The sequence below is a fragment of the Copadichromis virginalis genome, linkage group LG5, assembly GCF_057382275.1.
Source record: "Copadichromis virginalis isolate Kocher_CV1m ecotype Utaka linkage group LG5, C_Virginalis_male_GT1.1, whole genome shotgun sequence".
NCBI classification, from domain to species: domain Eukaryota; kingdom Metazoa; phylum Chordata; class Actinopteri; order Cichliformes; family Cichlidae; genus Copadichromis; species Copadichromis virginalis.
The window spans coordinates 20447075-20474902 of NC_140622.1; the positions used below are offsets into that span (position 1 = coordinate 20447075).

The 27828-nt window shown below is 43.5% G+C and overlaps 1 protein-coding gene across 2 annotated transcripts; it reads left to right on the plus strand.

The window, feature by feature from the left end:
* The first annotated feature begins 40 nt into the window (after positions 1–40).
* LOC146709560 (receptor tyrosine-protein kinase erbB-3-like) lies at positions 41–27828 on the plus strand. Of its 2 annotated transcripts, XM_085456595.1 has the most exons (16): positions 41–442; positions 6204–6361; positions 7727–7913; positions 8312–8437; positions 9164–9229; positions 9451–9569; positions 9682–9823; positions 10027–10140; positions 10235–10358; positions 10486–10559; positions 10688–10778; positions 10914–10931; positions 11835–12046; positions 12140–12272; positions 26921–27075; positions 27164–27828. In XM_085456595.1, the coding sequence occupies exons 1-14, from the start codon at positions 355–357 to the stop codon at positions 12217–12219; spliced, it is 1599 nt and encodes a 532-aa protein (XP_085312721.1). In that variant the 5' UTR covers positions 41–354; the 3' UTR covers positions 12220–12272; positions 26921–27075; positions 27164–27828. The 2 variants fall into 2 exon arrangements, with proteins under 2 accessions (XP_085312721.1, XP_085312720.1); XM_085456594.1 differs by lacking the exons at positions 41–442; positions 6204–6361; positions 7727–7913; ... (10 more) ...; positions 26921–27075; positions 27164–27828 and adding an exon at positions 14281–16819 and having other exon boundaries at positions 12211–12272.

Below are 27828 nucleotides of genomic sequence, written 5' to 3' on the forward strand. Positions count from 1 at the left end.
AGGAAAACAGCCGCTCCCGCTACTGATTGGCTCCGCGGTGCGCTCCAATCACCGCGATGTAGTGACTCTTCTCCACACAAACCCGAGCGGTCGACTAGTAAGGTTGTGACAAATGTAGCGAAAACACAAACAGGTTTTGTTTGGTTTTGTTTTTCTAACTGGATGTACTCCTGTTCGTGAAGACTAGAACAAGTTGAAGCAGAGGATTAAGAAAACGACAGCCGAGTAGTGGTCTAAATGGTCAGACTCGGAAGCAACGAGGGGATGTGGAACGACACAAGGACACATTTCTTCTCTATAAATACGATGGTGATGTTTATTTGATTCGACGCCAGCCTGGAGATTTGAATAAGAATGAAGGTCCTTGTGAAGAAGGTGCAGCAGGTGCTCTACGTCCTGCTGCCGTGTGTACTCCAGCTCTGCTGCGCTCAGACTCAAGGAGGTGGGTATAAACACCCGCACACACATATTCACACACGTTTATCTTTATCATTAGCCTGGGAGAGGAACGATGAATACAGTGGCGGTCCTAGGCTGTTTGGAACCCTGGGTGAACACTCCCCCCCCACACACACACACACACTAATTAATGTTATCTTGTTGTATCCCTGTTGTGGTCAGTGCTATCCTCTATGTTGTTGCATGCTGGGGGCAGCAGGTTGAGGGTCACAGATACCAACAGACTAAATAAACTGATCCACAAGGCCAGTAATGTTGTGGGGATGGAGCTGGACTCTGTTAGGGTGGTGTCTGAGAGGCAGATGTTGTCCAAGATATGGATAATACCTCCCACCCATTCCATGACGTCCTGGCTACTCACAGGAGCACGCTCAGTGAGCGACTGAGTTTACCAAAAAGCGCCACTGAACGACACAGGAAATCATTCCTGCCCGTGGCCATCTCCCTGTACAATTCCTCCATCTAATACACTGTAAACACTGCAATAGTTACACCCTTTTTATACACGCTCTTTTTTACTCTGTAATATTCTTGTCATATTTTTTTTTTATATTTATTTCTAATCACCAATTTTAATCCTTGATATTTAAAACTGAGTGATCTGTATACAGGGCTGGACTGGGACAAAAAATCGGCCCGGGCATTTTGACTAGAGACCGGCCCACCAGGTATTATATGAAAAAACATTAAGCCTTTGAATGAAAACGAACGCTGTTGTGACAGTGATGTACGCTGTCTTATTGGTCTATGTATGATTTCTATATGTTGTAAATCAGATAAAAACTTTGGTTGTAAGATTCAGATAATTATTTAATAAAAGCGAGATATTTTAAATGAGAATAAGAAAGAAAAGTATTTCTTTGTGCCCCTCTCCCTGTTAATTCCCTACCTGGCCCCTGGCAAAACTTTGCTAGACCCGCCCCTGCACAGTTACCAGCTGTCAGCTACACAGAAAGGATCCTGGTGTTATTTGTCTCTCAGAAACAGTTCATAACTTCCCTTCAACTCATCCATGTCACCTAAAAGGTAAACCTGTTTCTCCATCACCTGTTCAGCTCTGATGATTCAATAAGGAAATCTCCTGGTTTCATCTTCATGTTTCCCTCTCACCAGATAACCAAACCGACATAATGACCAGCAGCTTTTACAGCTGTGGTTCCAGCAAACATCAGCTGATACTAGAAATTAATATGAAATAAATCTGTGGCCCTTTATTTAAGTGAACAGAGGGCTACAACTTTACAGCAAGCTGCCACCCTGGCAGATGAGTTTAAGCTGACTCATAAAGCAAGTGCTGTCGGACAGGATATCCATCTGCACTATAGCGCATCCTGGACAGGTAAGAGTGGGCCAGCTAATAAGGAAAATGCAGTTATGGTTTTAAGACCTAGGCCCAAACTGTGTTTTTTCTGTCACAAGCCTGGCCATGTGGTTGCCAATTGTGTCAAACTGGCACTCAAACAGAAAGCCCACTCAACACGAAAGGGGCCTGTTTTGAGAACAGTCAGTCGTGGCTCTCAAACTGACAAGCTTGCCAGGCCTACTAAAAGGCTAAACCTGGAGCACAGTTGCTCGGTAGCACCCCGTAATCAGTGTACGAGGCCAACTAACCCTGAGCTGCCGCTGGTTGATCCTTTCTCCGGCCCCCAAAATGGCTGATGAAGCCATCAGTGCACAGGTGTCTAGAAGCTCGTTTGTAAGCAATAACATCCACCTGGTTCCCGTTTTCTGTGAATCCAGTGTTGAGAGCTTCTTCAGTGTGTTTGAAAGCATAGCAACTGCATTACAGTGGCCTGAAGATGTGTGGGGGGTTGATGTTGCTGTGTAAATTCACAGGTAAGGCTCAGGAAGCTTGCTCTGGTCTGTCTAGGCAGGACAGCCTAGTTTATGAAAAGATTAAAAGTGCCGTCCTCCAAGCCTATGAACTTGTGCCTGAGGCCTATAGGCAGAACTTTCGAGGTTTGGAGTTGGCACAGGGTCAGTCCTACCTTGACTTTGCTCGGGAGAAGGCAAAGCTTTTTGGTAGGTGGTGCTCTGCAAGCCAGGTTAACAGTTTGGGGTCGTTACGTGAGCTCATGCTTGTGGAGGATTTTAAAAACTCTGTTCCTGAGTCTATTTCTTGTTATTTAAGTGAGCAAAGGGTTTCCACTCTACAGCAGGCTGCCATACTGGCGGATGGGTTTACCCTAACTCATAAAACAAACGCGGTGGAATGTGACATCCCTTCTCACGGTAACACATCTTGGAGAGCTAGGAGGGAGCCAGCTAACAAGGCTGAAAAAGTTGTGGTTTCGAGACCCAAAACAAAGCTTTGTTTCTTCTGCCACAACCCTGGACACCTCATTGCTGACTGTTCAAAATTGAAACTCAAACGGAACGCCGACTCAAAGCAAAAAGGGCCTGCTTTGAGAAAAGTTAGTCGTGGTTCTCAAACCGACAAGGTTGCCAGGCCTAGTAAAAGGCTACACTTGGAGCATAATTGCTCAATCGTGTCATGTAGTCAGTGTGAGAGGTCACCTAACCCTGAGCTGCTGCTGGTTGACAATGTCCCAGTTCCTCAAAATGACCTGCAGGTGGACAGATCATGTATAACACCACCACTCAGACCTGTACCCCTGACTAACAAACATGCCTGTACCCGTGACCTGAGCAATCGTCTGAAAACTGTTGCAGTAAGGTCTTCTGACTGCCTGCTGTGTTCTCCACATGTGATGGCTCAAAAAAGCCCTGGCTATCACATGAGACATTGTTTTGAGGGTCTGCGGCCACCCTCAGTAAGTATTTTGAACCCATTGAGATGGGGTTGGCAGCTTCCGCGGGCAATGCCTAACCGTTGCTACGCGGTTTGGTAGGTGGAAAGCCTGCATTTCGTCCTGACACGGCTATGGACTCACTTTTGGTTATTGTGATTTGACAAACCATGGGTTTGCATTTATGGGAGGGGGTGTTACGGCCCTAGCCTCTCTCTCTCTCCTGAGGGTGCCTGTGTGGGCGTGTCCCACTACCTCCCCTGCCTGAGATGCCACCTTTCCCTCCTGTACAGCTGACTCCCATCAGCAATTAAGGGTATTTAAGCCCAGAGCAGGGTGAGCTCTGGGCCAGAGTGCCATTTTGTGTGGGTCCAGCTAGTGAGCTGAGTGTCTTGTGGTGTTTCCAGCTAGTGAGCTGAGTGTCTTGTGGTGTTTCCAGCTAGTGAGCTGCGCTTTCCTTTTGACTTTTTGCCTTACTGACCGACGCCTGAGTTTTGTTTGTTTCTTTTATGGTGATAACGGCTTGTCCGTCTCTTTTAGTTGAATTACTTCAATAAAACTGTTTTATTTAACTGTTTTGCCTCCCTGACTCCTTTTTCTGACCCGGTCACTTTTGTTACTTCCCCCTCCCCGCCTAGACCCCTCAGGGGAACGTAACACAAGCTACATTGTAGCCACAGCTACCCTGGGGCGCACTGACAGAGGCGAATAATAATGGATTGGAGTTATATAGCGCTTTTCAAGGCACCCAGAGCGCTTTACAATGCCACTATTCATTCACTCTCACATTCACACACTGGTGGAGGCAAGCTACGGTTGTAGCCACAGCTGCCCTGGGGCAGACTGACAGAAGCCAGGCTGCCATATCGCGCCATCGGCTCCTCTGGCCAACACCAGTAGGCGGTAGGGTAAATTTATTATATTATATTACATTATATCCTCTTTCACATTAGAGCCACAACAGGACCCACTAGAACATGGGAACAAGTAAAGGTGAAATATAAGAATATTCTACAGAATGGTACTATTTATCACTAATATTGCTTTTAGTCTCTTGAAAAGAGACCCTGAAATAATCTGTTTGTTTATCAGAATCAGAAACTTTATTGTCATTGTCACGAGAACAACGAAATGAAGAATGGTCCCCGATCATTGCATCATCCCTGGCAATATCAAAATATAAATAAAACAATAAAATTCAATAAATAAAATAGATGGAATACTTAAAATACTAATAAGATGTAACAGTAAAACATTCACATACATTCCCACACACATGCTATAACAGCAACCAAGAAAAGGGCAGAGCACAAAAAGACAGGTGGTGGTCCTGCACCCCCTCGTCAACAAGTTGGTTAAGTAAATAATACCCTCACGGGAAAATCGATATGTCTCTATGAGCACACTGTCGCGCTGAGCTAAAGGATCCTGTCTATCCCGCAATATACGCTGAATTCTGAAAACTCTCCTTATCAATCTTGCACCTTCCGCAATGGGTGGCTCGCGTAAACGGACAGGACATGGCTGCGACAGACTTCCCAAATCCACCTTCGCTTTTATAGCCGTGGTCTCATCTTGATTACACGAAGTAATTTACTATTACTACTCTAAAATATGAATTACATCTGAAATAATCAAATACATGAAATAGAATGATTAATAGTACATTTCCCTTTTTTTAGGAAATGGCCTGTATGTATCTGTATGAAATCAATAACAGAATCAAATACTGCATTATCTTTAGTTACATTGATAATATTTATTTATGGAAAAACAGTGGAAAAATATCGCTGTTGCTTTCGTATAAATGAAGCGGACATACCTGAGTGGCCGCGATCTAATCCTGTTTACATAAAGTAAACCTGCTCCCGAGCAGGTTTACGCTTACAGCTCTGTTGCTATGACAGCAAGTCCCGGATGAGCTTCGGAGAACCGAACGATCAAAGATCACGCGAAATCGTCAACAATCTAATCCAGCTAACTTACTTAGCGAGGTACGAAGAACGGGCCCCTGGTTATTAAATGCCGCTCCAGCCAGCCAGAGAATCCCCCGTCGCCCCGCCCCTCTCCTCCCTGTGCCGCAAGCAGCAGGCACACCTCGCAAACTGAGGGCGCCCTTACTCCCACCGATCGGTGCCTATGACATCCCCAAAATGCGCTGGCATGATGTTTTCTTTTCTTTTCTTTCCTTTTTTTCCCTCCTTTTTTTTTTTGGCCGATGCCCGTGATGCTGCCCCCACCACGATGCCGCCCTGGGCAACCGCCCATGTCGCCCTTATCAAAAATCGCTACTGTCTGTGGGTTTTTTTTTTATAGTTTAAAAACGGCTCTTAAACTTGCAAGTTGATCTTTAAAATCAAGCCAGAAAGGTGTGAACAGATGCCTAGATACAGATATCCAAGAAACCAAGTAGCTGTGTGGTGTCTGTTTGTCAAACTGAAGGCTTCCACTTTCTTTTCTGATAGGAGCCAGTTTGGTCTATCTGAAGGTAGTGGCACGCAGCGCTGGCACTACGGTTTCATAAGTTAGTGTTTTGGGATTGTACCCTGTAACCAGATTGTAGACTGTAACCAGTGTTGAGGTCATTACCCAAAAAAAGTAATGTATCGAACAATTTCACCTGAAACTCATTGACACATACACACACCAGTTAGCTATGTAAACCTATAGGCTAGAGTCAAACACACCAACACAGTGAGGAGACAGCCAAAGCCACCCCAGAGTGATCTCCACAGCCACACAAACAGCCACATTTCTAAATATGTTTCTTTAATTGACAGAACATCTCTCTGCTGTGCTAACGTGAATGGAAAGTGTTTATTTTTAGCTCATTAATTAAACTGTTAAAACTGAACATGATAAACTAGGTAACGCAGTGTGCTGGAGGTTGTGGGAAATGGCTCGCTGTATACTGACGTGGATAGCCTTTTAAAAATCAGATGATTAATGAATTCGCTTTTTTTTAAAAAATCTAAGAACCTTTGCTTTTCGCAGTGACCGTTTGTGACGGCACCAAGAACTTTCTGAGCACGATGGGAAATTCAGAAATCATGTACAACTTGATGAAGACGAGGTACAATAACTGCGACATTGTGATAGGAAACCTCGAGATCACCATGATGGGCCACACCAGAGACTTCAACTTTCTGGAGGTGAGGTTGCAAACATTACGAACAACAAACCAAGAGAGAGTTTGACTACCATTTTCTCCAGCTAAACAAAAACAAAGCTGAGGTAATAGTCTTTGCCAATAGCCAATAGCCAAAGAAAAATGATTACAGGTCACCAGAGAACTTCAATCTATACATCTAAAAACCACAAACCAGGCGAGAAATTTGGGTGTAGTGATGGATGCAGACCCAAACTTAGAAAAACACATTAAGACAATAACAAAATCAGCTTACTATCACCTCAAGAATATTTCAAGGATAAAAGATCTGATGTCTCAACAGGACCTGGAAAAACTAGTCCATGCATTCATCTTTAGTAGGCTTGATTACTGTAACAGCATCTTTACAGGTCTACCTAAAAAAACCAGTCAGACAACTACAGCTCATTTAGAACTCTGCTGCTCGAGTCCTCACTAAGACCAAAAAAGTGGACCACATCAGTCCAGCTCTGAGGTCCTTACACTGGCTGCCTGTCCGTCAGAGCATAGACTTTAAAGTTCTGATGCTGGCCTATAAAGCTCTGAATGGTTTAGGACCAAAATACATCAGTGACCTCCTGACCCAGTATGAACCTTCCAGATCCCTCAGGTCATCTGGATCCGGTTTTTTATCAGTTCCCAGAGTCAGAACCAGACACGGAGAAGCTGCATTCAGCTTTTATGCTCCTTATATCTGGAACAAACTCCCAGAAAGCCTCAGATCAGCTGAAACACTCAGTTTATTTAAATCCAGGTTGAAGACTCACCTGTTCTCAGCTGCATTTGAATAAAGCACCAAATCCACACGTTTAAGCTTAAATTTCAAAACTTATATTTTAACTACTGATTTTATCTACTGTTCTGATTTTATCTGTTTTGATTTTATATACAGTTTTGTTTGTTTGTTTGTTAATTAGTTTGTTTGCTTGTTTTAATCAATTTTAAATCATGCTTTTTATTTGGTTTTGTTTCTAATGTCTCTGTAAAGCACTTTGAATCACCTTGTTGTTGAATTGTGCTATACAAATAAACTTGCCTTGGCTTGCCTTACCATTATTCCTTTCACTGCAAAGGTGTCACCGACAAGATGAGTAAGGATGTGAATCAACCATTTTCATTCGCCCAGGAGAACACAGAAAGTCAAAACATGTTGTGTTTGATCGCTCTCTGTAATGGATTTTGTCTCAAATCCAGAATGAGCTCATTTATGCCCCCACCCCTTTTGTGCTAGTCATGCCACTGAAGTCAGTGACTAACTCAGTAAGCAAACACGCCCCTGCTGCTTTGTGACCCTGATAACAATTTGATTGAGCAGAAGAATTGACAAACTGCATTTTTCTCTTCCTTGTTCTTTTCTTTTGCCTTGCAGTCTATCAAGGAGGTGACAGGGTACATCCTTTTTGCTATCAATGAGTTCAGCCGCCTCCCACTGCACCACCTGCGCGTCATCAGAGGCAGCACACTGTATGAGGACCAGTATGCCTTGGCTGTCATGGTCAACTATCAGAGGGATGGGGAGCATGGCCTTCAAGAACTGGGCCTGACTCACCTCACAGGTACACAGAGAGTCACTCATTTGATGTATAGAGTGTGTTTAACATGTGGGAGGCTGGATTGGAGCAGATAAGAGGTCAAGTTGGATGTGGCACTCTTACTGTTGGAGCTCCCACATCTACACAGTTCAGCCACACCTTTAGAATACCGGTTGTTGAAACGCAGCAGTGTGTGTGTTTGTGCCCGTGTGTGTGCTTGTGTGTATAGAAGTGATATGAAGTCCCTGGAATGTACCATGTGCTCAACCGCTCAACTGCCAGTGTAACATGAGCTCCAGCACATGATACGTTTGCTGTGTAGTAAACAGAATGGCAGAGTTTGTTAGGATGAGGCACAGGCCTGTTCGGGCTTGCTTTCCTAACTGTACTGCCCCATTTACACCTATGTGTACCTTCTACAGAGATCCTCAGGGGAGGAGTGAAGATAATCCGGAATAAGTATCTGAGCTACGCCCCGCAGGTGAATTGGCTGGACATAGTGAAGGATGGAACAGCCCAAATTGTGATAGAGGACAATGGGCCTGAAAGTGAGTGCACTGGGTTGTAACTACACACATAGATATATCTGCGTCTTGTTTTTAGGAGCCAGAAGTGAATCCGTTTGAGCCGACAGGTTAGAATCTTAAGCTAATACTAGCAAGCTTAATGTTAATGTGCATCCATAGACTGATGCATTGCATTACCCAGACACAAATACCTGCTAATTGTACTAACATACAAATAAAATAGTAGAATTTCACTCCACAAAATGATGCAATTAACCACACAGAAAACACCAAAAAACCTCCTTAAAAGGTGCAAACACGACAAACATGGTAAAGTGGACCATCTGAGGTGACACCTAGCAGACACGTGGTGGTCTAGCAGCCCCTGGTCTCAAACTTCAAAGCCTTAAAACAATTTAAACATGTGAGTCATTAAAAAAAAATAAGCACAGAAGGTCAAATTAGTTCTAAAGACAGAAACCATTTTTTGTTTAAGTCTGTAAACATGTTTACACTGGCGAAACGTCTTATTGGAGTTAACTCGCACTTGGATTCACCCTCAACTGGCCATTAGAGGAACTGCAGGCTTCATTTTTCAGCGCTGCAAGTTGCATCTTGTAACTTGTTGAGGTTTCATTTTTTTCTTCTGCTGAACTTTGGATTTAAAACAAAAAACAAAATCTGAACTTTTCCTTTAATTTAAGACTTTTGTTCTGGTTTTGTATTAAAATGCGGAAACTAATAAGAGTTTTTTTTTTTTTATCTCAGAGCCTTGTCACAAAGCCTGTGGAGACGTGCCATGCTGGGGTCCAGGAAATGACACATGCCAGATCTGTGAGTCATATCAAGCACCTTTATCTTTAATGTCTTGATTTTCCACGCACTGGTTACCTTGTGAGATGTCTCACACATGAATCATGGCTGCTGCCAGAGTTGTTCATTTACATTGCACATTGTTAATAATATACGTAACTTCAAAGTTAAAAGTTTAATATGCATCTACGGTACAGTTTTAGTTTCACGCCAGGTTTTTACAAGCGTCGACTCTCTTACAGTGACAAAGACCGTGTGCGCCCCTCAGTGTAGTGGCCGCTGCTTTGGTAGAAACCCGAGCGAGTGCTGCCACGTTGAGTGTGCTGGAGGTTGCACTGGGCCCAAGGATACAGACTGCTTTGTGAGTCCAAGTCTTCCACAGGCTTTAATGAGAAGATATTTTCACATGTTGCAGTACAGAAAACGCAGATGTAAAAATAAAATGTTCCTCTGTTATAAATTGCATTTTGCAGGCCTGCAGGAACTTCAACAACTCGGGCTCCTGCGTGCCTCAGTGCCCACAAACTGTGATCTACAACAGGCTTACATATAGAATGGAGCCCAACCCCAATGCCAAGTACCAGTACGGCTCTATTTGTGTGACCCAATGCCCCAGTGAGTCCCACACATGACAATATTCACATAAACTCAGAATTTATACATAGTTTCTTCCTGTAAGATTGCTGTTTTTATATATTTTTAATCATTGTTATGACTGCGCTGTTCAGCTTTCTTCACAGTGTTTACTGAAGGCTTAACGCAGTCACTGACGATCATTTATGCATTTATTCTCATGTGTTTTCTGTTTTTTTTAATAGAAAACGTTGTGGTGGATGGCAGTTCATGTGTGAGCAACTGCCCATCTAATAAAATGGAAGTGGAGAAAAATGGTGTGAAAACATGTGAGCCCTGCAAAGGCCTCTGCCCTAAAGGTATTTCATGCAGATCGAACTCAAGCTCTCTCTACAGATACCTTACAGCTTTGCTGTTATTAACTGTTTCCTTCTCATCTTTTTTTTTCCCCAGTTTGCCATGGCACAAGCTGGACTGATTCAAACAGCGAAACGGTCGATGCTCGCAACATAGAAAGTTTCATAAACTGCACTAAGATCCAGGGAAGTCTTAACTTCCTGGTGACGGGAATAGAAGGGTAAAAAAAACTTTCTTTCATAAAACGCAGCAAAGATTTAAAAAAAAATTCTCTAGATCAACCTGCACTTTTTTGACGTTTTTGCAACATGCTTTTCCTTTTACTTACTTATTTCATTTTTGCTCAGTGATGACTACAACAAGGTACCACCCCTTGATCCAGAAAAACTGAAAATCTTCAACACGGTGGAGGAGATTACAGGTGTGTGTATGTTGTGGGGTTGTGCTTTTTTTATAGACTGTCACTTAGACTGCTTTTATCTTTTTATGTTATTTAATGCCATTTGCAGTCTGGTTGAGGCTTCTGAAAAACAATCTCTCTGTTTTCAGACTTCCTCAACATCCAGTCGTGGCCTGCAAGCATGTCTGACCTGTCAGTCTTCTCCAACCTCCAAACAATTCAGGGAAGAAAACTTTACAAGTGAGAAACAGTTGTTTTGTTTTTGTCTTTTCTGCATTGTTATGCAGACAGAGTATTTGCTGGAATATAAAAGTAATTTTGTTTTTATTTTCTTTGTTATTTCTAATTTTTATCCTATCTTGTTATCCTGTTTAGAGGAGTGATTAGTAAAAGGTACAGTAAAGATTTCACATGCTCACATCTCTCTATCTCCTCTTAGAGCCTACAAATGTTCTGTCCGAATCCGTGGTGTTGGTATTTTTCAGTATGATTTTTTTCAGGGGTAATTCAGCACTGGGATTGTTTGGTTAAGCTGGCCGTGGGCACAACTTTTTAAAGCTGGGAGAGGCAGCATGTTTTTGACATCAATTTGACAAAGAAAAAGCTCTTTTCAGGCTGGTCTCAAGCTTCAGTAAATGAGAGGAAAGCAAGATGGGGTACATCAGAGTACTTTTACCTGGGTTTAAATCCCGTCTGAAACCAAAAGCACTAAAGCATTAAAAACAAACCGCCTTCTCAGCTTTAATGAGTTCACATATAACTAAAGAATTTACCAAAGTAGATTCTACAAAATTGATACCGCAGTATCAGTTTTGTTGTAGTATTTCCATACTACATACTACATGATGCATGAAAATACTGAAGATTAAACATGAATATGTTTGTTGGCTGTTTGTCTTTTTAAGTACACGGGTTATGCAATTTGAAAAACATGACATTCAGACACCGAATCACTGAATTCATATTGTGTCTAAAAGGTATCAAAATGAATAGATGGTGACAAACTTCTCAAAGAAAACACACTGTGAAAGATTATATTACATCATTAAATGTGATCAGTAAGAACAACAAGAAACACAAAGTGCCACACTGCTGGATTTTGTGCAAATACAGCTAAAGTGCATTAATTGTGTTTGTAAACCTTAAAAAATAATGTCTGACATCATGTTCTTGAAAACTGCTAAACCTAAAAGAAATATGGCTTTCAATATTCACTTTGATTTTGTGGTATTTTAAACAAAATTGGAACATTTTCATCCACTTTCTGACCTTTATTTACTTCCTGCTGTTCTACAGGAGCTATGCACTCATGGTGGTTAAGATCAATTCTCTGACCTCGCTGGGGTTGCGCTCGCTGCAAAACATAAATGATGGTGCCGTGTACATTAAAGGAAACAAGAATCTCTGCTATCATGATACTGTCAACTGGACACGGCTTTTAGGCTCCCGTCCACAGAAACGTTCAAAGCTCTTAGTCATGGCCAACAACCAAAAGAAGGGTGAATGTGGTGAGTGGGGGCGGACCATTTAAAACTTGCAAGACGTGATTGTGAACAATGGCTCTGCTCATAACATCGTTTCTGTTTTGGTTGCGTCCTTAGTTAAAGAGAAGCATGTGTGTCACCCGCTGTGCTCCTCTGATGGCTGCTGGGGTCCGGGTCCAGACCAGTGTGTCAGCTGAAAGAAATACAGCAGGGGAGGAACCTGTGTACCAGACTGCATGTTCTTAACTGGGTCAGTATTCACAAAATGACGTATAAAGCGATTATTAATATAAAGCTTTAACGGTGTAACATGTATGCAGGTTGTTAGAGAGTGAATGACAAGAAGGAGTGGTATTAAAGAAACAAGCAGTGATTTAGAGAATTGATATTTTCTGATGGTTTCAAAAAGAATTTACATTTTAAAGCACAAATACTCGCATCCTGTTTGAAGTGCCACATTGCAAATAGATTATGTGCAAATACAGATAAAGTACATGCTTAATCGTATCCACCGTGCTCTCTGTGCACAAATCAGCAGGGGAGACAAATTGAATAACTGATTCAAATGCATTGCCGCCCAATTCTAGTGTGTTATAAACAATTTTCCCTCTAAACTGCGCGCGTGCAGTCTCTGTGCACAGAAATCTGCGTTGCGCACAAAAAAAAAATCTAACCTGAATTGAAATTAAAATTAAAATGTTAACAATTTTTGTTTTGCAGTGTTAGTCAGTAAGTGACTGGCTGCTCCTGTATGGGATTAGAACGATGCCAACCTTATCCCGTAGTTCAGCCAATAATGCGATTCACATTTGTATATACGCAGCTAATCAACGTCGTTGACAGGCTATGACAGCGTCCTTGTGTGCCGACACCGGTAGCAAAGCGACGTGGCTGATGTGGAGTGAAGCCACGTTAATGACAACGTGTACAACCATTGGAGATGTGAGCAGGACAGACGGCACAAATGACGGAAAAGTGTGGACTTTATACCAGTTTTTAAATTGTGTTGATAAGCCACGTAAAACCAGACTTATGATAAAAATATATGTAATGTTTGGTTTTCTTCCTGAATACTATCGTTGTTTATATTTACTGCAGGAAGAAACGGTAAAAACAGCGTTTTATAAAGAAAACCTCGAAAGCACTCTCCGCCTGTGAGTGAAAAAACAAAACAGGAAAAAAAAAACCCACCCTTTCCTATTGGTCGAACAATGTACCATGTCGACCAATCAAAAAATGATATGGCAACCTGGCATTTAGTTGTTTAGGAAAGGGTGGCGGTGTTTTGAGACGTGAGAGATTCGCGATGTTTAGCGCAAATCTTGTGTAGTTAGTGTGCAGCGACTGCTGAATGTTACAGGTGTTACAGGAGTGATACATCTCCTGTTGTCAGGCCTGCAGGTATCAAGCTGTTGTTCTTCTTTATCTCATAGTGGACAGAAATGTTTTTTTGGAGTGGCACAAATAATTTGTGTGGCATCAAATTTGATGCAGAACACCTGATTGTTCTGTAAATAGTTTAAAATGTTTATTTTAACAAAAAAAAAAAAACCCCGCCTTGGCTGCATTTTTAGGTAAACGGCTGCAAAAAACATATTGCATAACTCAGTTACTTTTTTGAAGAAGTAACTATATAATTAATTGCCCAACATTGGTCATTATATTGTTCTGAAGGCAGGACTGTGATGCAGTTTTCTGCCTCGCCATTAGAGGGCGCGGCCGTTTTGTGAGTAATGTTTTGACTGGGATGAAAAATGGTGTTCATGGAGGCGGTGTGAATCACAAGTTATGCTCGGGAGCAGTTTATGTAGGTTCATTGAGAGTGTGCGTCCATAAGACTGGTGAGTTTCAGGATATTTCTTGTGTAAGAAGGATAGCCTGTATGTTTATCACTCTGGACATCCTCTGTTTGTACATTTTCTATACATTTTCTTATTTTCTATAAGTTATCGCTAAGCTAAGCGCGCTAAGCTAAGCAAAGTTCGCCTAGGCCATACTGAGTTCGGTTTCAGTTGGTGATTTGTTATGTGTATTTGCCTTCTTTAGTTGGCATCATAAGTGAGTGGGGCACAAGAGTTAAGTGATGGAAAGATGTTTATTTTCTTTGTTGCCAAATATGGTTCAGACTATAAGTAAAAGCCGCCAGCTTAGTAGTAGGGCCTATAAGACAAGTATGTGGCTGTAATATATTATATTGTGATTATTGTTGTCTATAATTTGATTGTAATTTGTGTTCTGTTTTTCCATTCTGTTTGTAGAACCACACACACACACATATACCCACGCCCACGCTAAATCTGCCATTAAAGAGTTGAACAATCATCCCCTGTCCTCATTATTTTCTGGAGGGTCATAGTGGCACTTGACCTGTGCACACCCTGCGATCACCACCGTAGAACTGAACCTCATATCAGAAATCATCATAACAAAATTGGTCCTTCGAGCCGGATCAGGTGATTACAGAGTGAAGATGGATTATGACCCCCAGAGAGCAGGTGCACGTCCATGGAGGGCTGTGCGACCTCCAGGATGGATGACTCAGTATGAAGGCTACACACTGCCACAACTGCTACATTGGAGCAACAGCAGACTAGAGAAGGATACGCCAAGATGACGCCCCTCACCCAGACTCCTGGTTCTATTGGAGCTGCAGGACAGACCCCAGTGTCATCCAGCATCCCTCAGGAGTTCATGAACATTGTGCAGCAACTGCAGGAGGACAACAGGCAACTTCAGCTGATGGTAGGAGACATGAGGAGGCAGATGGACCGTAATGTCACCACGTTGGAACCAACCTGCTTACGTTCTGCCCAGCAACCAGGGGGCTACATTTCAGCTGATGACACTTGGGTCTCCACACCTCTAACTACACAGCCTTATCCCCTGAGACCAGAGCAGCACAATATATCCTACACACAGGATGCAGCTGAAGAATGGCCAGTACCACCACCTCCAGTTTTTCTCCCGAGAGATCATTCTGATCTACCAGAGGTACAGTCTTTTCCACCTCCACGGCTACCAGCCATTGCACAAGAGCATAGCCAACGCTTACAAGAGCTACAGTTACAGCAACCCTCAGCCACTGAAGCTCCTGACTTTCAGCCTTGTGCACCACAGTCCACCCCCTTATCTCGATCACTAGCTGGACCTAGTTTCGACGCAAACATGCTCCCCCCAGAACAAGTGTTGGCTCCCACTACAGCTGTAGCTGTAAAGGAGAAGACCTACAGAGGACCATCGCCCTCCATCCCAGAGTTCACGAAGGGTGATCCCAGGCAGTTTGCTAGATTAAGGCTTGCCCTAGACAATATTCTCCCCTTTGATGCAACCGAGAGGTTCAAATATCAGGTCTTATGTGACCACCTTAAGTTTGAGGAAGCTCTTTTAATTGCTGACTCCTACAGTAACTCACCTCACCCCTACTCTGACACGATGGCCTCGCTCACTAAACATTACGGTCAGCCGCACCAGCTGTCACTGCAGAGGATAGCAAAGCTTATGGATGAGCCCAGCATCCGCCCAGGTGACACAACTGGATTCAGAAGGTTTGCACTGAGAGTCCGTGCTCTGGTCGGCATGTTAGAGCAACTTGGGGAAGATGGACACATAGAGCTGCAATGCGGGTCTCATGTTGCTAGACTGACACGAAAGCTACCCCAAGACCTACGTGCTGCTTTCCGCCGCTACCTTTACCCACAGAAAGATGGAATACCATCATTGAGAGACTTTGCAGAGTGGCTGGAGTATGAGCTGGTCATTCAAGAGGGCGGAGATCACACAGAGAAGGTAGAGGAGAGCTCGAGAGACAGGAGCAGCATGAAAAGAGATAAAAGAGCCACCAAAAGGACTACCACCGTGCTGCACGGTGCAACACACAACACTGCCCCCCAAAGGTCCTCAGCCACAACCCCTTACACTTCTGAGGTCCAAGACAAGCCCACAGCTTATTGTCCATATTGTAATAACACTCTGCACTTCCTAGATCAATGTGTCAACTTCAAGATGCTGACTAAGGAGCAGAAATCAACTTGGATTAAGTCCAACAATCGCTGCTGGTGTTGTGGGTGGCACCACCAGGCCGCTCAGTGTCGACTTAAAATGCAGTGTAAGGCATGCAGGGGAAAACACCTAGAGGCCCTCCATGAAGTGAATCTCAGACCTGCTGCACCCAATCCACCAATGGAACACGTCGCTGTGCTTCTGAAGATAACCAAAGTGCTCCTGCAGAACGGTGAGCACACCCTGGAGACATTCGCCATATTGGATGATGGATCTGAGAGGACGATCCTTCTCCCTGAGGCCACTCAAAGACTGCAGTTACAGGGCATGGCAGAGAGTCTTACTCTACGTATGGTGAGACAAGGATTGAGAACCTTGCATGGTGCATCAGTGACAGTCAAAGTCTCCCCTGCCAGCCAACCATCCAGAACATTCACCATTGAGAGAGCCTTCACAGCTGATGACCTAGGCTTGGCTGAGCATTCATACCCCGTGAAAGCACTTCAACAGAAATATAGACACTTGAGAAGGCTTCCCTTGCAGCCCTTCACAAATGCCCAGCCACTCCTTCTGATCGGCTCTGACTGTCCTCACCTAGTAACGCCCATCAAACCTGTGCGCCTAGGCTTACCTGGAGGACCAGCTGCAGTCAAGACTAGACTTGGTTGGGTACTACAGGGACCAATTGTTAACTTGTTATTTTCTGTTTTATCGCGAGAGTACTGTTGCCCGCGAAGTGTTGTTGTTGTGGTGGGTATAAAAAATGGCGGAACGAATAAAGCGCTGTGAATGAGAGTACGACGTCGTGTCTTTTGAGTTAACATTGGTAGCAGAGGATGGTTTCCAATTACAAAGTACCACCAAAGCTTGATGAAGCCAGGCCATACGAATGCTGGAAGAATGAAGTCAATATCTGGAGACGAGTTACGGAGCTGGATAAAAAGAAACAGGCACTCGCGGTGGCGCTGGGGCTCGAGGGAAGAGCCAGAGAAACGGCCATGGAGATACCCGCGGAAGATTTGGACAAAGATGACGGTATGGAAATACTACTTGCAAAACTTGACGCGGTGTTTCAGAGAGAAGAGAAAGACCGCGCTTATGAAGCCTACTCGTGTTTTGACTCCATTGCAAAGAACCACAGCATGTCGATGGCAGACTACATTATAGACTTTGAACAGCGTTATAACCGGATGAAAAAGTACAACATGACGCTGCCTGACGCTGTGCTAGCATTTAAGCTTCTAGATACAGCTTGTCTTGATGAGAAAAGTCGACAGCTTGCACTGACAGCGTGCACGGACTTAACGTTTGCGTCTATGAAGTCTGCACTGAAACGGATTTTCGGAGGGAAAGTAACCGGAGTTTTCAGCGGAATTCAACTGAACCAAGAAGCAGTTTTCCTTACGGAACAAAAAGGTCCCAAATACAAACGAAACAACGGTACTTCGTTGCGGAGTGGACAGCAACAACCACTACAAGGTACCAACCCAGTTGACAAGTTTGGCAAGCGAACAAGATGTGCTATTTGTCAGAGCACTTACCACTGGGCGAAAGACTGTCCTCATTGTAATGGTGACCAAGTAAAGCTAACTGAAGATGGGAAAGTGGAGGAGTGTAACATTACTTTGTACACTAAAGCCTCAATGACAGACTCTGAAATCTTCCTGACTGAGGCACTGGGGTCAGCCATTATTGATACTGCATGTACACGTACAGTTTGTGGTCAGAAGTGGCTAGATAGTTACATGCGTGACCTCAGCCAAGGCCAAGTAAACAAGCTGTTGCAATCAGAAACCCCCAGCTCCAGACCATTTCGCTTTGGGGATGGTATTGTAGTGTATTCCAGCAGAAAAGTGAAACTTCCAGCCAAAATTGGACAAACAAAATGTGACATTGAAAGTGAAGTAGTTCCTGTTGACATTCCACTACTACTGAGCAAAACGTCTCTCAAGAAAGCAGGGACTGTTCTAGACATGGAGAATGACAGTGTTGTCATGTTCAAGCAGCCTGTTCCCCTAGAGCTCACTAGTTCGGGACACTATTGTGTGGACATTAGAGATGAAAATACTACAGAAAGCTGCAATGAAAATGAAGTTCTCATGGTAACTGCTGAAATGTCTACAAAAGAGAAACAAAGTCCTTGTGAAACTTCATAAGCAGTTTGGTCATGCATCTGCAGAGAGGTTATTGAGGCTCATCCAAAGCTCTGGCAATACAGATAAACAATGTGCAGTTATTCTACAAGAGATAGTTCGTGACTGTGACATTTGTCAGAAATATTGCAAAACCAAGCCGAGACCTGCTGTTGGTCTACCCCTGGCTTCTGAGTATAATGAGACAGTAGCGATGGATCTACATGAGCTGGAGCCCAATGTGTGGTACCTTCACATCATCAACCACTTCACACGCTTCAGTGCCGGCAGCATCGTAAAGACAAAGAAAGCTGCAGAGATCGTCAACTCCTTCATTCACACCTGGATAAGCATTCACGGTGCCCCCAGACGGCTCTACACAGACAACGACGGAGAGTTCAACAACACAGACATTCGGGACATGGCTGAAAACTTCAACATTGAGGTAAAAACAACGGCGGGGTATAGTCCCTGGAGCAACGGACTACTGGAGAGACATAACATGACACTTACAGAAATCCTCCTGAAGGTAAAAAAGGAATGAGGATGTGACTGGCACACTGCGCTAGACTGGGCCCTTATGGCCAAAAACAGTATGCTTAATGTACATGGTTATAGTCCACATCAACTTGTGTTTGGCCAAAACCCCAACCTTCCTTCTGTGTTGATGGATAAGCCACCTGCCTTAGAGGGCACAACTGTAAGTGCAAGAGTAGCTGAACATATCTCAGCATTACATGCTTCCAGGAAAGCATTTACTGAGGCAGAGTGTTCAGAAAGGATCAGGAGAGCACTACGCAAACAACTTGGGCCTACAGATGACAAATATGAGGCAGGAGATAAAGTATACTACAAACGAGTCGACTGTACAGAGTGGAAGGGTCCAGGTGTAGTTATTGGGCAGGATGGAACTGTTGTATTTGTAAGACATGGGGGGACTCTTGTAAAAGTACACCAGTCAAGATTGACTAAAGTGGATTCACAGACTGGAGATAAACAAATACCACACAGTACTACTGATGATGACAACAAAGACGCAGTTGAAAATGATGACACTGACACACCCGATGGTGAACAGAGTATTAGTGAGGAAGAAGACATCACTATTGACAGAGAAACTAACACTATTGACAGAGAAACTAACACTACAGAAAACATGTCTGTCACACAAACTACAAATGAGCCCTCTACACCCACTGATCATGTCTCTGCAAATGTAAAGTTAAGATAAGGACAGCTGATTGCTTTTACCAACAGAGACAACGGTGTTCAACACACAGCCAGAGTGCTAGGCAGAGCGGGAAAAGCAAAAGGGCAATACAAAAACTGGTACAATGTGCAATATCTTGAGCATGATGGTAGTGAAGGTGAAAAGAAAGCTGTAGACATGTCACTTGTTGATGGTCTTTGCACTGAAGCTGAAAACAGAGATGCAGATGTACTCACAACAAAAGATATTTCCTTTGATTCTGCTAAGCAGCAGGAGATTGAGAGCTAGCAAAGTAATGGTGTGTTTGATGAAGTGAAAGACCTGGGTCAAAAATGTGTGTCTACTAAATGGGTCTGTACACTCAAAGAAACTACTAATGGTGTTGTCCCAAAGGCTCGACTTGTGACACGGGGGTTTGAAGAGGTAAATACTAAAGAACTACAGAAAGACTCTCCAACATGTGCGTCTGAGTCCCTCAGACTGGTGCTAGCTGTGATATGTCAAAACAAGTGGAGAGTAAATTCAATGGACATTAAATCTGCCTTCTTGCAGGGAATGGAACTGTCAAGAGACATCTATCTTCGTCCCCCACCTGAAGCTGGCAAGGACAATGTTCTATGGAAACTGAAAAAGTGTGTTTATGGACTTGCAGATGCTTCACTTTATTGGTACAATAAGGTCAAAGACATTATGCTCAAAACTGGTGGTAAAATATCACAGGTTGATCCTGCAGTGTTCTATTGGCAGAATGAACAATCTGAGGTTACAGGAGTGCTTGCATGTCACGTTGATGATTTCCTTTGGGCTGGTTCAAGTCACTTTGCAACTCATATCATTCCTGTACTGAGATCTACCTTCCTTGTGGGCCGTGAAGAACATGACAGCTTTTCTTATGTTGGTATGGACATTTGTACAGTTAATGATGTAATAGAGGTGCATCAACAACTTTACATTGACAACCTACAACCGGTTCAGTTACAAGCAGCACGGGCTGTACAGAGGGAGGCTTCCTTAAGTGAAACAGAACGTGAGCAACTCAGGTCAAAAATAGGACAGATTTTGTGGGTTGCCAAACAAACAAGGCCTGATGTTATGTTTGACACATGTAGCCTTGGATCTAATATCAAAGATGCAACTGTACAGTCCATTCATGAAGTGAACAAAGTTATCCGTAAACTTAAGGCAGAGAAAGTGACTCTTAAGTTTCGGCACTTGGGTAACAGTGAGGATCTGGCATTGGTTGTTTTCAGTGATGCTTCATTTGGCAACCTTCCTGATGGCGGTACTCAAGGAGGGGCATTAATCGTCCTTATGGGTAAAGGAGGAAAGTTTTGTTCTCTTTTCTGGCAGTCTAAAAAAATCAGGCGCGTGGTCAGAAGTACACTGGCAGGAGAAACTCTTGCCATGTCAGATGGAATAGACAGTGCTGTCTTCCTGGCAACACTTTTTTCTGAGCTTACAACTGGTAACACTGGTCTAAACGCTCTTCCTTTGATCTGTGTAACTGATAATCATTCCTTGTTTGATGCACTCAAGTCTACTAAGCAGGTTACAGAGAAGAGACTGAGGCTAGAAATGAGCAGCATTAAAGAGCTCATACAAGCCAAGAAAATCAGACAGGTTTGTTGGTCAGATTCAAAATCTCAACTTGCTGATTGTCTGACAAAAAAGGGAGTTTCACCTTTAACCCTTCTAAAGGCGCTAGATGAAGGACTCTGGATACTGTAATCCTTTGTCTACAAAGTTGTCTTTGCATTCAAATGTACCATTGTTTATTGTGTGCAATGATAGTATGCTTTAAGTAAAGCAAAGCACTTTTGAAATGTTTTTTTTGTTTATATAAATATATACATATATGTATACAAATGTTTACAGGGGTGTGTTTATACTTTTATTTTATTTTTTTTTAAGAAAGAGGGAGATTGTTAACTTGTTATTTTCTGTTTTATCGCGAGAGTACTGTTGCCCGCGAAGTGTTGTTGTTGTGGTGGGTATAAAAAATGGCGGAACGAATAAAGCGCTGTGAATGAGAATACGACGTCATGTCTTTTGAGTTAACACCAATCCCCTCCCTTAAGCACTATGCTCAACCGCGACAGTGCCTCTTCCTCTCAACTGCCTCTCCTCAATCAGAGCTTCATAGTCAAGTAGATAGGCTTTGGCATCTCGACACTCTCCCATATCGGAGTGAGAAACTAGTGACACGTCTCGGAGGGAAGAGCAAGCTATGAGGGTTTTGGAGGCAAAGACGACAAGACTGAATGTCGAGGGAGTAAACAGATATTCAACTCCCCTTCTGCGTGTCAGTGATATGCCTACACTCCGGAGCCACCTGAAGCAGTACTCCCCAATCTACGTGGCACGGAGAAGTGCCTCAGTCGAGACCCAGAGAAGACTAAAGCTTATCAAGCGAAGATTACAAAGTTGATAGCAGCAGGCTATGTCAGAGAAATCAGTGAAGAGGAAATGAGGGCCTCCAAAGAATCATGGTTCATCCCCCACCACATGGTGACACACAACGGAAAGAACCGTGTGGTGTTTAATTGCTCATTCACCTATAGCAGGGGTCTGCAACCTTTAACACCCAAAGAGCCACTTGGACCTGGTTTCCACGCAAAAGAAAACACTGGGAGCCGCAAATACTTTTTGAAATCTAAAATGAAGATAACACTGTATATATTATTTTGTTTTTTTACCTTTATGCTTTGTGTGAACAACTAAAGTAAGTAAGTAAAGTTTATTTATCAAGCGCTTTTCACAGACAGGCAGTTACAAAGCGCTGTACACAAATATTAAAATAAACAATACAATCAATAGACATTATACACAATGTAAAAGATCAAATGTAAATAATGTAAAGAATATAAAATACGTAGATCAACAAAAGGCTTGTTTGAACAGAAAAGTTTTTAACTGCTTTTTAAAAGAATCCACAGATCAACTAAGGTGTGTTGCTTATGAAATCCATGAAGTGCTACAGAGAAAATTACATTTTATTCATGTAATTAACACATTTTGAACTCATAAAGAAATATAACAAAAGGAAAGACACCCAGCTGAACTAAAATGATCCATGTAGCAAACAAAAACTGTTGTGAGCCGCCACCCTTATATCGCCTTTGGGCTTTTGGAGCCTTGATCTGACTTTTAAAAAATAATTGGAAAAAAAAGCACAATGCTGCTAAAACAAATAGATATTTGCAAAATTCTGCCTAAATATGTATTTTACCTGGTTAATGTGTGTGGCGGGGCGTGGTCTGCAGTGCCGCTGTATGGGAGTCGGACGCACCTCAGCGGCACCCGCAATCACGTCTCGCCACCTTAAAGTCTGTGCTCTCTCTGCTGTTGTGTTGTCAGGCTGTGAGCTGCAAAGCTACAGCTGGCTGTATGCGTACAGCAACCGTGTGTGAAAAGTGGTCAATAAAGAGATGCTGAAAAGAGTGTTCATGCAAACATTGTCGGGTCTGCCGTGGTATGTTTACAATGGGACTTCTGGTCCCAAACCTCTGTGCGCAGCGTCTGCAAATTGGGGCTGTACGAAGTCACTTTCATCTTCACGCAGGACTGTAAGCTGTCATCTGTGAGGCGTGAGCGGTGTTTGTTTTTAACATAGTTCACAGTGGAGAACAGCTGCCGACATAATATGGATCCGAAGATCCATATTTGGCCTACCTGGGGTCGAAAGTCTCGATAAATGCATGCCGTTTCAGCGGGTACACCGGCTTCCGCGAGTGTGACGCTTATTTTGAGCGATGAAAAAAACAAGATATAATTTTATTTTTATATTTCAAAATCACAACAATCTTCCAATTTAGAACTACAAGTTAAAAAAAGAACTAAACATAAAAAAAACCACTTCAGCTAAATACTTCTAATTTAATTTCCCAAACCACCCGGAGCCGCAAAATAAAGACTAAAGAGCCGCATGCGGCTCCGGAGCTGCGGGTTGCCGACCCCTGACCTATAGGGATCAGAACCTCAACGAGCTGCTTTTACCAGGCCCGAACCTGGGGGCCTCTCTTCTTGGTGTGCTGCTACGCTTCAGAGAATGCTCCATCGCAGTTAGCAGTGACATCAAGGGGATGTTCCACCAGGTGAGGCTACTGCCCGATGACCGGCCACTACTACGTTTCATCTGGCGCAATCTGCAAAGAGACACCCATCCCAAGGTGTAGAATGGCAGGTGCTCCCCTTTGGGACAACATGCTCACCATGCTGTGCAATTTATGCACTCCAGCGACACGTCCATGACCACAGTGACCAGGGAGATGACGTGCGTGACTCCATTGAGAAGAATTTTTATGTTGACAACTGGTTACAGAGCTTCTCTTCTCCAGATGTGGCAACAAAGGTTGTGGACAAACTACGGTCACTATTATAGGAGGGAGGATTTGAGCTAAGACAGTGGGCCAGCAGCACCCCAGATCTCATCAGCCATCTACCAAAGGAAATAAGATCGGAGAGCAGCGTACAGTGGCTGAATCAAACTGATATGGACCCTCAAGAATCTGCTCTAGGTCTGCGCTGGATGTGCTGCTCTGACACTCTGCACTACAATGCAGTTGGAGAGGAATCCTCCTACCATGAGAAACCTCTACCGGGTTCTGGCGAGTCAGTATGACCCACTAGGGTTTCTCGTCCCCTTCACAACGAGGGCGAGTACTAGTCCAGCAGTTGTGGGACAAAAAGCGTGAGTGGGATGACCCCCTGTTACCAAGTGACCTGCTCTGCATGGAACGAATGGGAAGGTGAGCTGCAACATCTGGACAACATCAGTCTACAACGTTGTTATGTGAGCCCAGAGCTGGACAAATCCTACAGTAGACGTGAGTTGCACATCTTCTGCGATGCATCTCCACAGGCATATGGAAGTGTTGCCTACCTACGGACGGAAGATGCTGCTGGAAAGGTGGAAGTTGCTTTCCTGACTGCCTGCTCTAGGGTGGCTCCTAAACGGCAGATCTCCATGCCACTTTTGGAACTATGTGCAGCCTTGACTGGAGCTCAACTCGCTAGCCTGCTGACCAAAGAACTCACCCTACCACTATGCAGAGTGGTGTTATGGACAGACTCCACCACTGTCCTAACATGGATCCAGTCAGAGTCCTGTCATTTCAAGGTGTTCGTTGGAACTCGGATAGCTGAGATCCAGGAACTGACAGACAGACAGTCTTGGCGTTATGTGACAACATGTGACAATCTGGCAGATGATCTAACTAGGGGTAAAAGGCTACAAGACCTCACAGTCCAGTCCCGTTGGGCATGTGGGCCCCTGTTTCTGCATCTACATCGAGACCAGTGGCCAGAGCACCCAGCCACACCATGTACAGACTTTGCTGAGGAGCAGCGTAAACCAATAACTTGCTTAGCTGTGTCTACTGACTCTATCTCCCTGCCTGATGCACAGCAGTTTACCAGTTTTAGCGAGCTTTTGGAAGAAACAGCCAGGTGCCTTCACGGGGCAGCTGGTGACAATCTCACATCAGAGAACTACAAGGAGGCTGAGCTTATTCTGCTGAGAGCTCCTCAGTTGTATTGGACCCTAAACATCCAGTCACCAGACTACTCATCCGACAGGCTGACAGTGATTTGAAACACCCAGGAGCAGAGAGATTGTTTGCAGATTTGAGAAGGAAATACTGGATTCTTCGCGGCCATGAAGTCATAAGAAGTGAACAGCGCTCCTGCCCTGAGTGCTAAAAATGGAGCCAAAGATGGCTGACCTTCCCCTTGCACGCCTACGATTACATCAGCCAGCCTTCTTCTCAACAGGCATCGGCTGCTTTGGGCCACTGCAGGTGAAGGTTGGTCGGTGTTGTGAAATCTGTTTATGTTGTCCTAGTAAGGCTACCATGAGGGCAGCCACTAGAGGTCGCTAGGAGACCGGTGTGTATATGTGTTTTCCAGAAATTGATGTAGCCACGTACTCTGCTGCTACAATAAAATAAATAAAAAGCGGTTCGTGCTTGAGAACCCTGCGTCTTATTGCCTCCGAACATGACAGTCGGAGAAATGAAAAACGCTGGGGCCTGCTCTTCAAATGCTTGACTACTCGTGCCATTCATATTGAGGTGCTGTCTAGCATCAACACCGACTCATTTCTAATAGCATTAAGAAGATTTGTCTCTCGTCGTGGGAAACCAGCTGAGATACTGACATCCTCTGTTTGTACATTTTCTATAAGCTAAGTTATCGCTAAGCTAAGCGGGCTTAGCTAAGCTAAGTTCGCCTAGGCCAAACTGAGTTTGGTTTGAGTTGGTGATTTGATATGTGTATTTGCCTTCTTTAGTTGGCATCATAAGTGAGTGGGGCGCAAGAGTTAAGTCATGGAAAGATGTTTATTTTCTTTGTTGCCAAATATGGTTCAGACTATAAGTAAAAGCCGCCAGCTTAGTAGTAGGGCCTATAAGACAAGTATGTGGCTGTAATATGTTATATGGTGGTTATTGTTGTCTATAATTTGATTGTAATTTGTGTTCTGTTTTTCCATTCTGTTTGTAGAACCACACACACATACCCAAACCCACGCTAAATCTGCCATTAAAGAGCTGAACGATCATCCCCTGTCCTCGTTATTTTCTGGAGGGTCATAGTGGCACTTGACCTGTGCACACCCTGCGATCACCACCGTAGAATTGAACCTCATATCAGAAATCATCATAACAATATACTGTATTTTGCAGACAGAGAGTTACAGGACTCTCTCCCAGACCACAGACTCATACTCATAATACAAGTCAGAGCTTTATAAAAAAAAGAAAAAAGAAAGTTGTGTTTTCAAAATTGGAGTTCAAGTTATTTTTACTTCCAATAGTGTTAACATACTACACTACGGAGCCCCGCAAGGGACATGGGAGAAAAAAAAAATTAAGATAAACTTTTGCGAGTTTGTTTTGCGAGATCTCGCAAAAGTTCATCTTAATTTTTGGTCATGAACAAGATTTTTTTTTTAAATTTTCATTGTAAGTGGGCTAAAGCAGTTAATTAAAAGTAGTCTAACATAAATGTAAATGCTGTAATTTGATTATTTTAATAAACCATGTAATGGTTGGATGGATTCGATGCTGGCATGACCACAGTGCTCACGTCTGCTGTTGCTCACAGTGGTCCAAAGGATCGCTCAGGGAGTTTGCGTGTTCGCTCAGACACATGAAAAATTAGAGGGAACATTGGTTATAAGTGGAGATCAAGAGTGATTACTGTGTATAGGTCTATACATTGTTAAGGAAAATCCTGAGCACTGGCCCTAAGATGTGACTAATGTCTGCTGTAAGTCTTTGAACTTGAATAGAAACTAGCAGAGGGAGTTTGCTACTAAGTCAAGGGAGTGTCTGCCCTGTCACCCTGAGTGTAAGGTCCAGGAGGAGAAGGAGACGTACACAGGCCCGGTATGTTTGACATAAAACTTCTAGAAGGGAAAAAAAAAAGAACTGGAATAGGGCTTCTGCTGCCACCTAGCGGCCTTACAAAAAAATGGCTGTCCACCATAATGCCACTCGCCTTCAACTCTTGCAAAAACCTTTCCGATTTTATTCACCCTTTTTTTTTTGTCTGCAGGGAGCAAATAAATGTCTAGTTTGTGCCAGCCTGAAGGATGGCCCACACTGTGTCTCCATGTGTCCTGAGGGTGTTATGGGGCAGGAGGGAACCATCTTTAAATATCCAGACAAGGAGGGCAACTGTAAACCTTGCCACAACAACTGTACCCAGAGGTAAGTACAAGTGGAATGATGTAGTTAGACACACACAATTTGCTTCTTTAAACTGAACTGAACTTTAAACTGTATGTTGATTTTGTAGTTTGCAGAAATTCACAAACCACCAACTTTCCGAACAGCAGACGGGATTGCGGCGTCGCCACTGATACCAGCAGAATCCGCAGACTCCTGTCAATGAAACGATTCCTTTGTGCCACACATGGGTACTGCTGCCACTCATATACCAGTCACAGTGCAACACGCTGTGCATCCGCCCTACCAACTTATCAGCACATATCCAGCATCTGTTGTAACCATGAGTTAGATCCTTTGGTTTTTGTGGCCTTATATTCCGATTGGTTTCCTCTCACAGAGTTTGGTTTCATACTTACCAGTAAAGAATGATTTATTCCTTATTGCCCTCTAACGGCAGGTTTCGCACCACAGCTCACTATGGTAAGGCAAAGATTTCGTCGTATAATGTGTTCTTTTGATTTTTGCCCGTATACTTGATTCATATTTGGTGAATCAAGTTCTCTTCAGTTCTCTTTGGGGTTTAAATGAACTTTGATGTAGACTGTGTCTGTGAAACAATCAGTGCAGAGAAATAAAAGATTCTGATGATTCATTCTGTACCGTTATAGTTACACAAGTAGATTTAAAAAAAAATGTTGAAGACCATGTTTCAATGCTGAATGCATGGAGACATCTGTATGTGATGTAAGAAACCAAAATCCTGCTGTATTACGAATAAACCCATTTTCTGAA

Coding starts and splice junctions, on each gene's coding strand:
- LOC146709560 (XM_085456594.1), top strand. CDS start 14,633: ATGACGCCCCTCACCCAGACTCCTGGTTCTATTGGAGCTGCAGGACAG.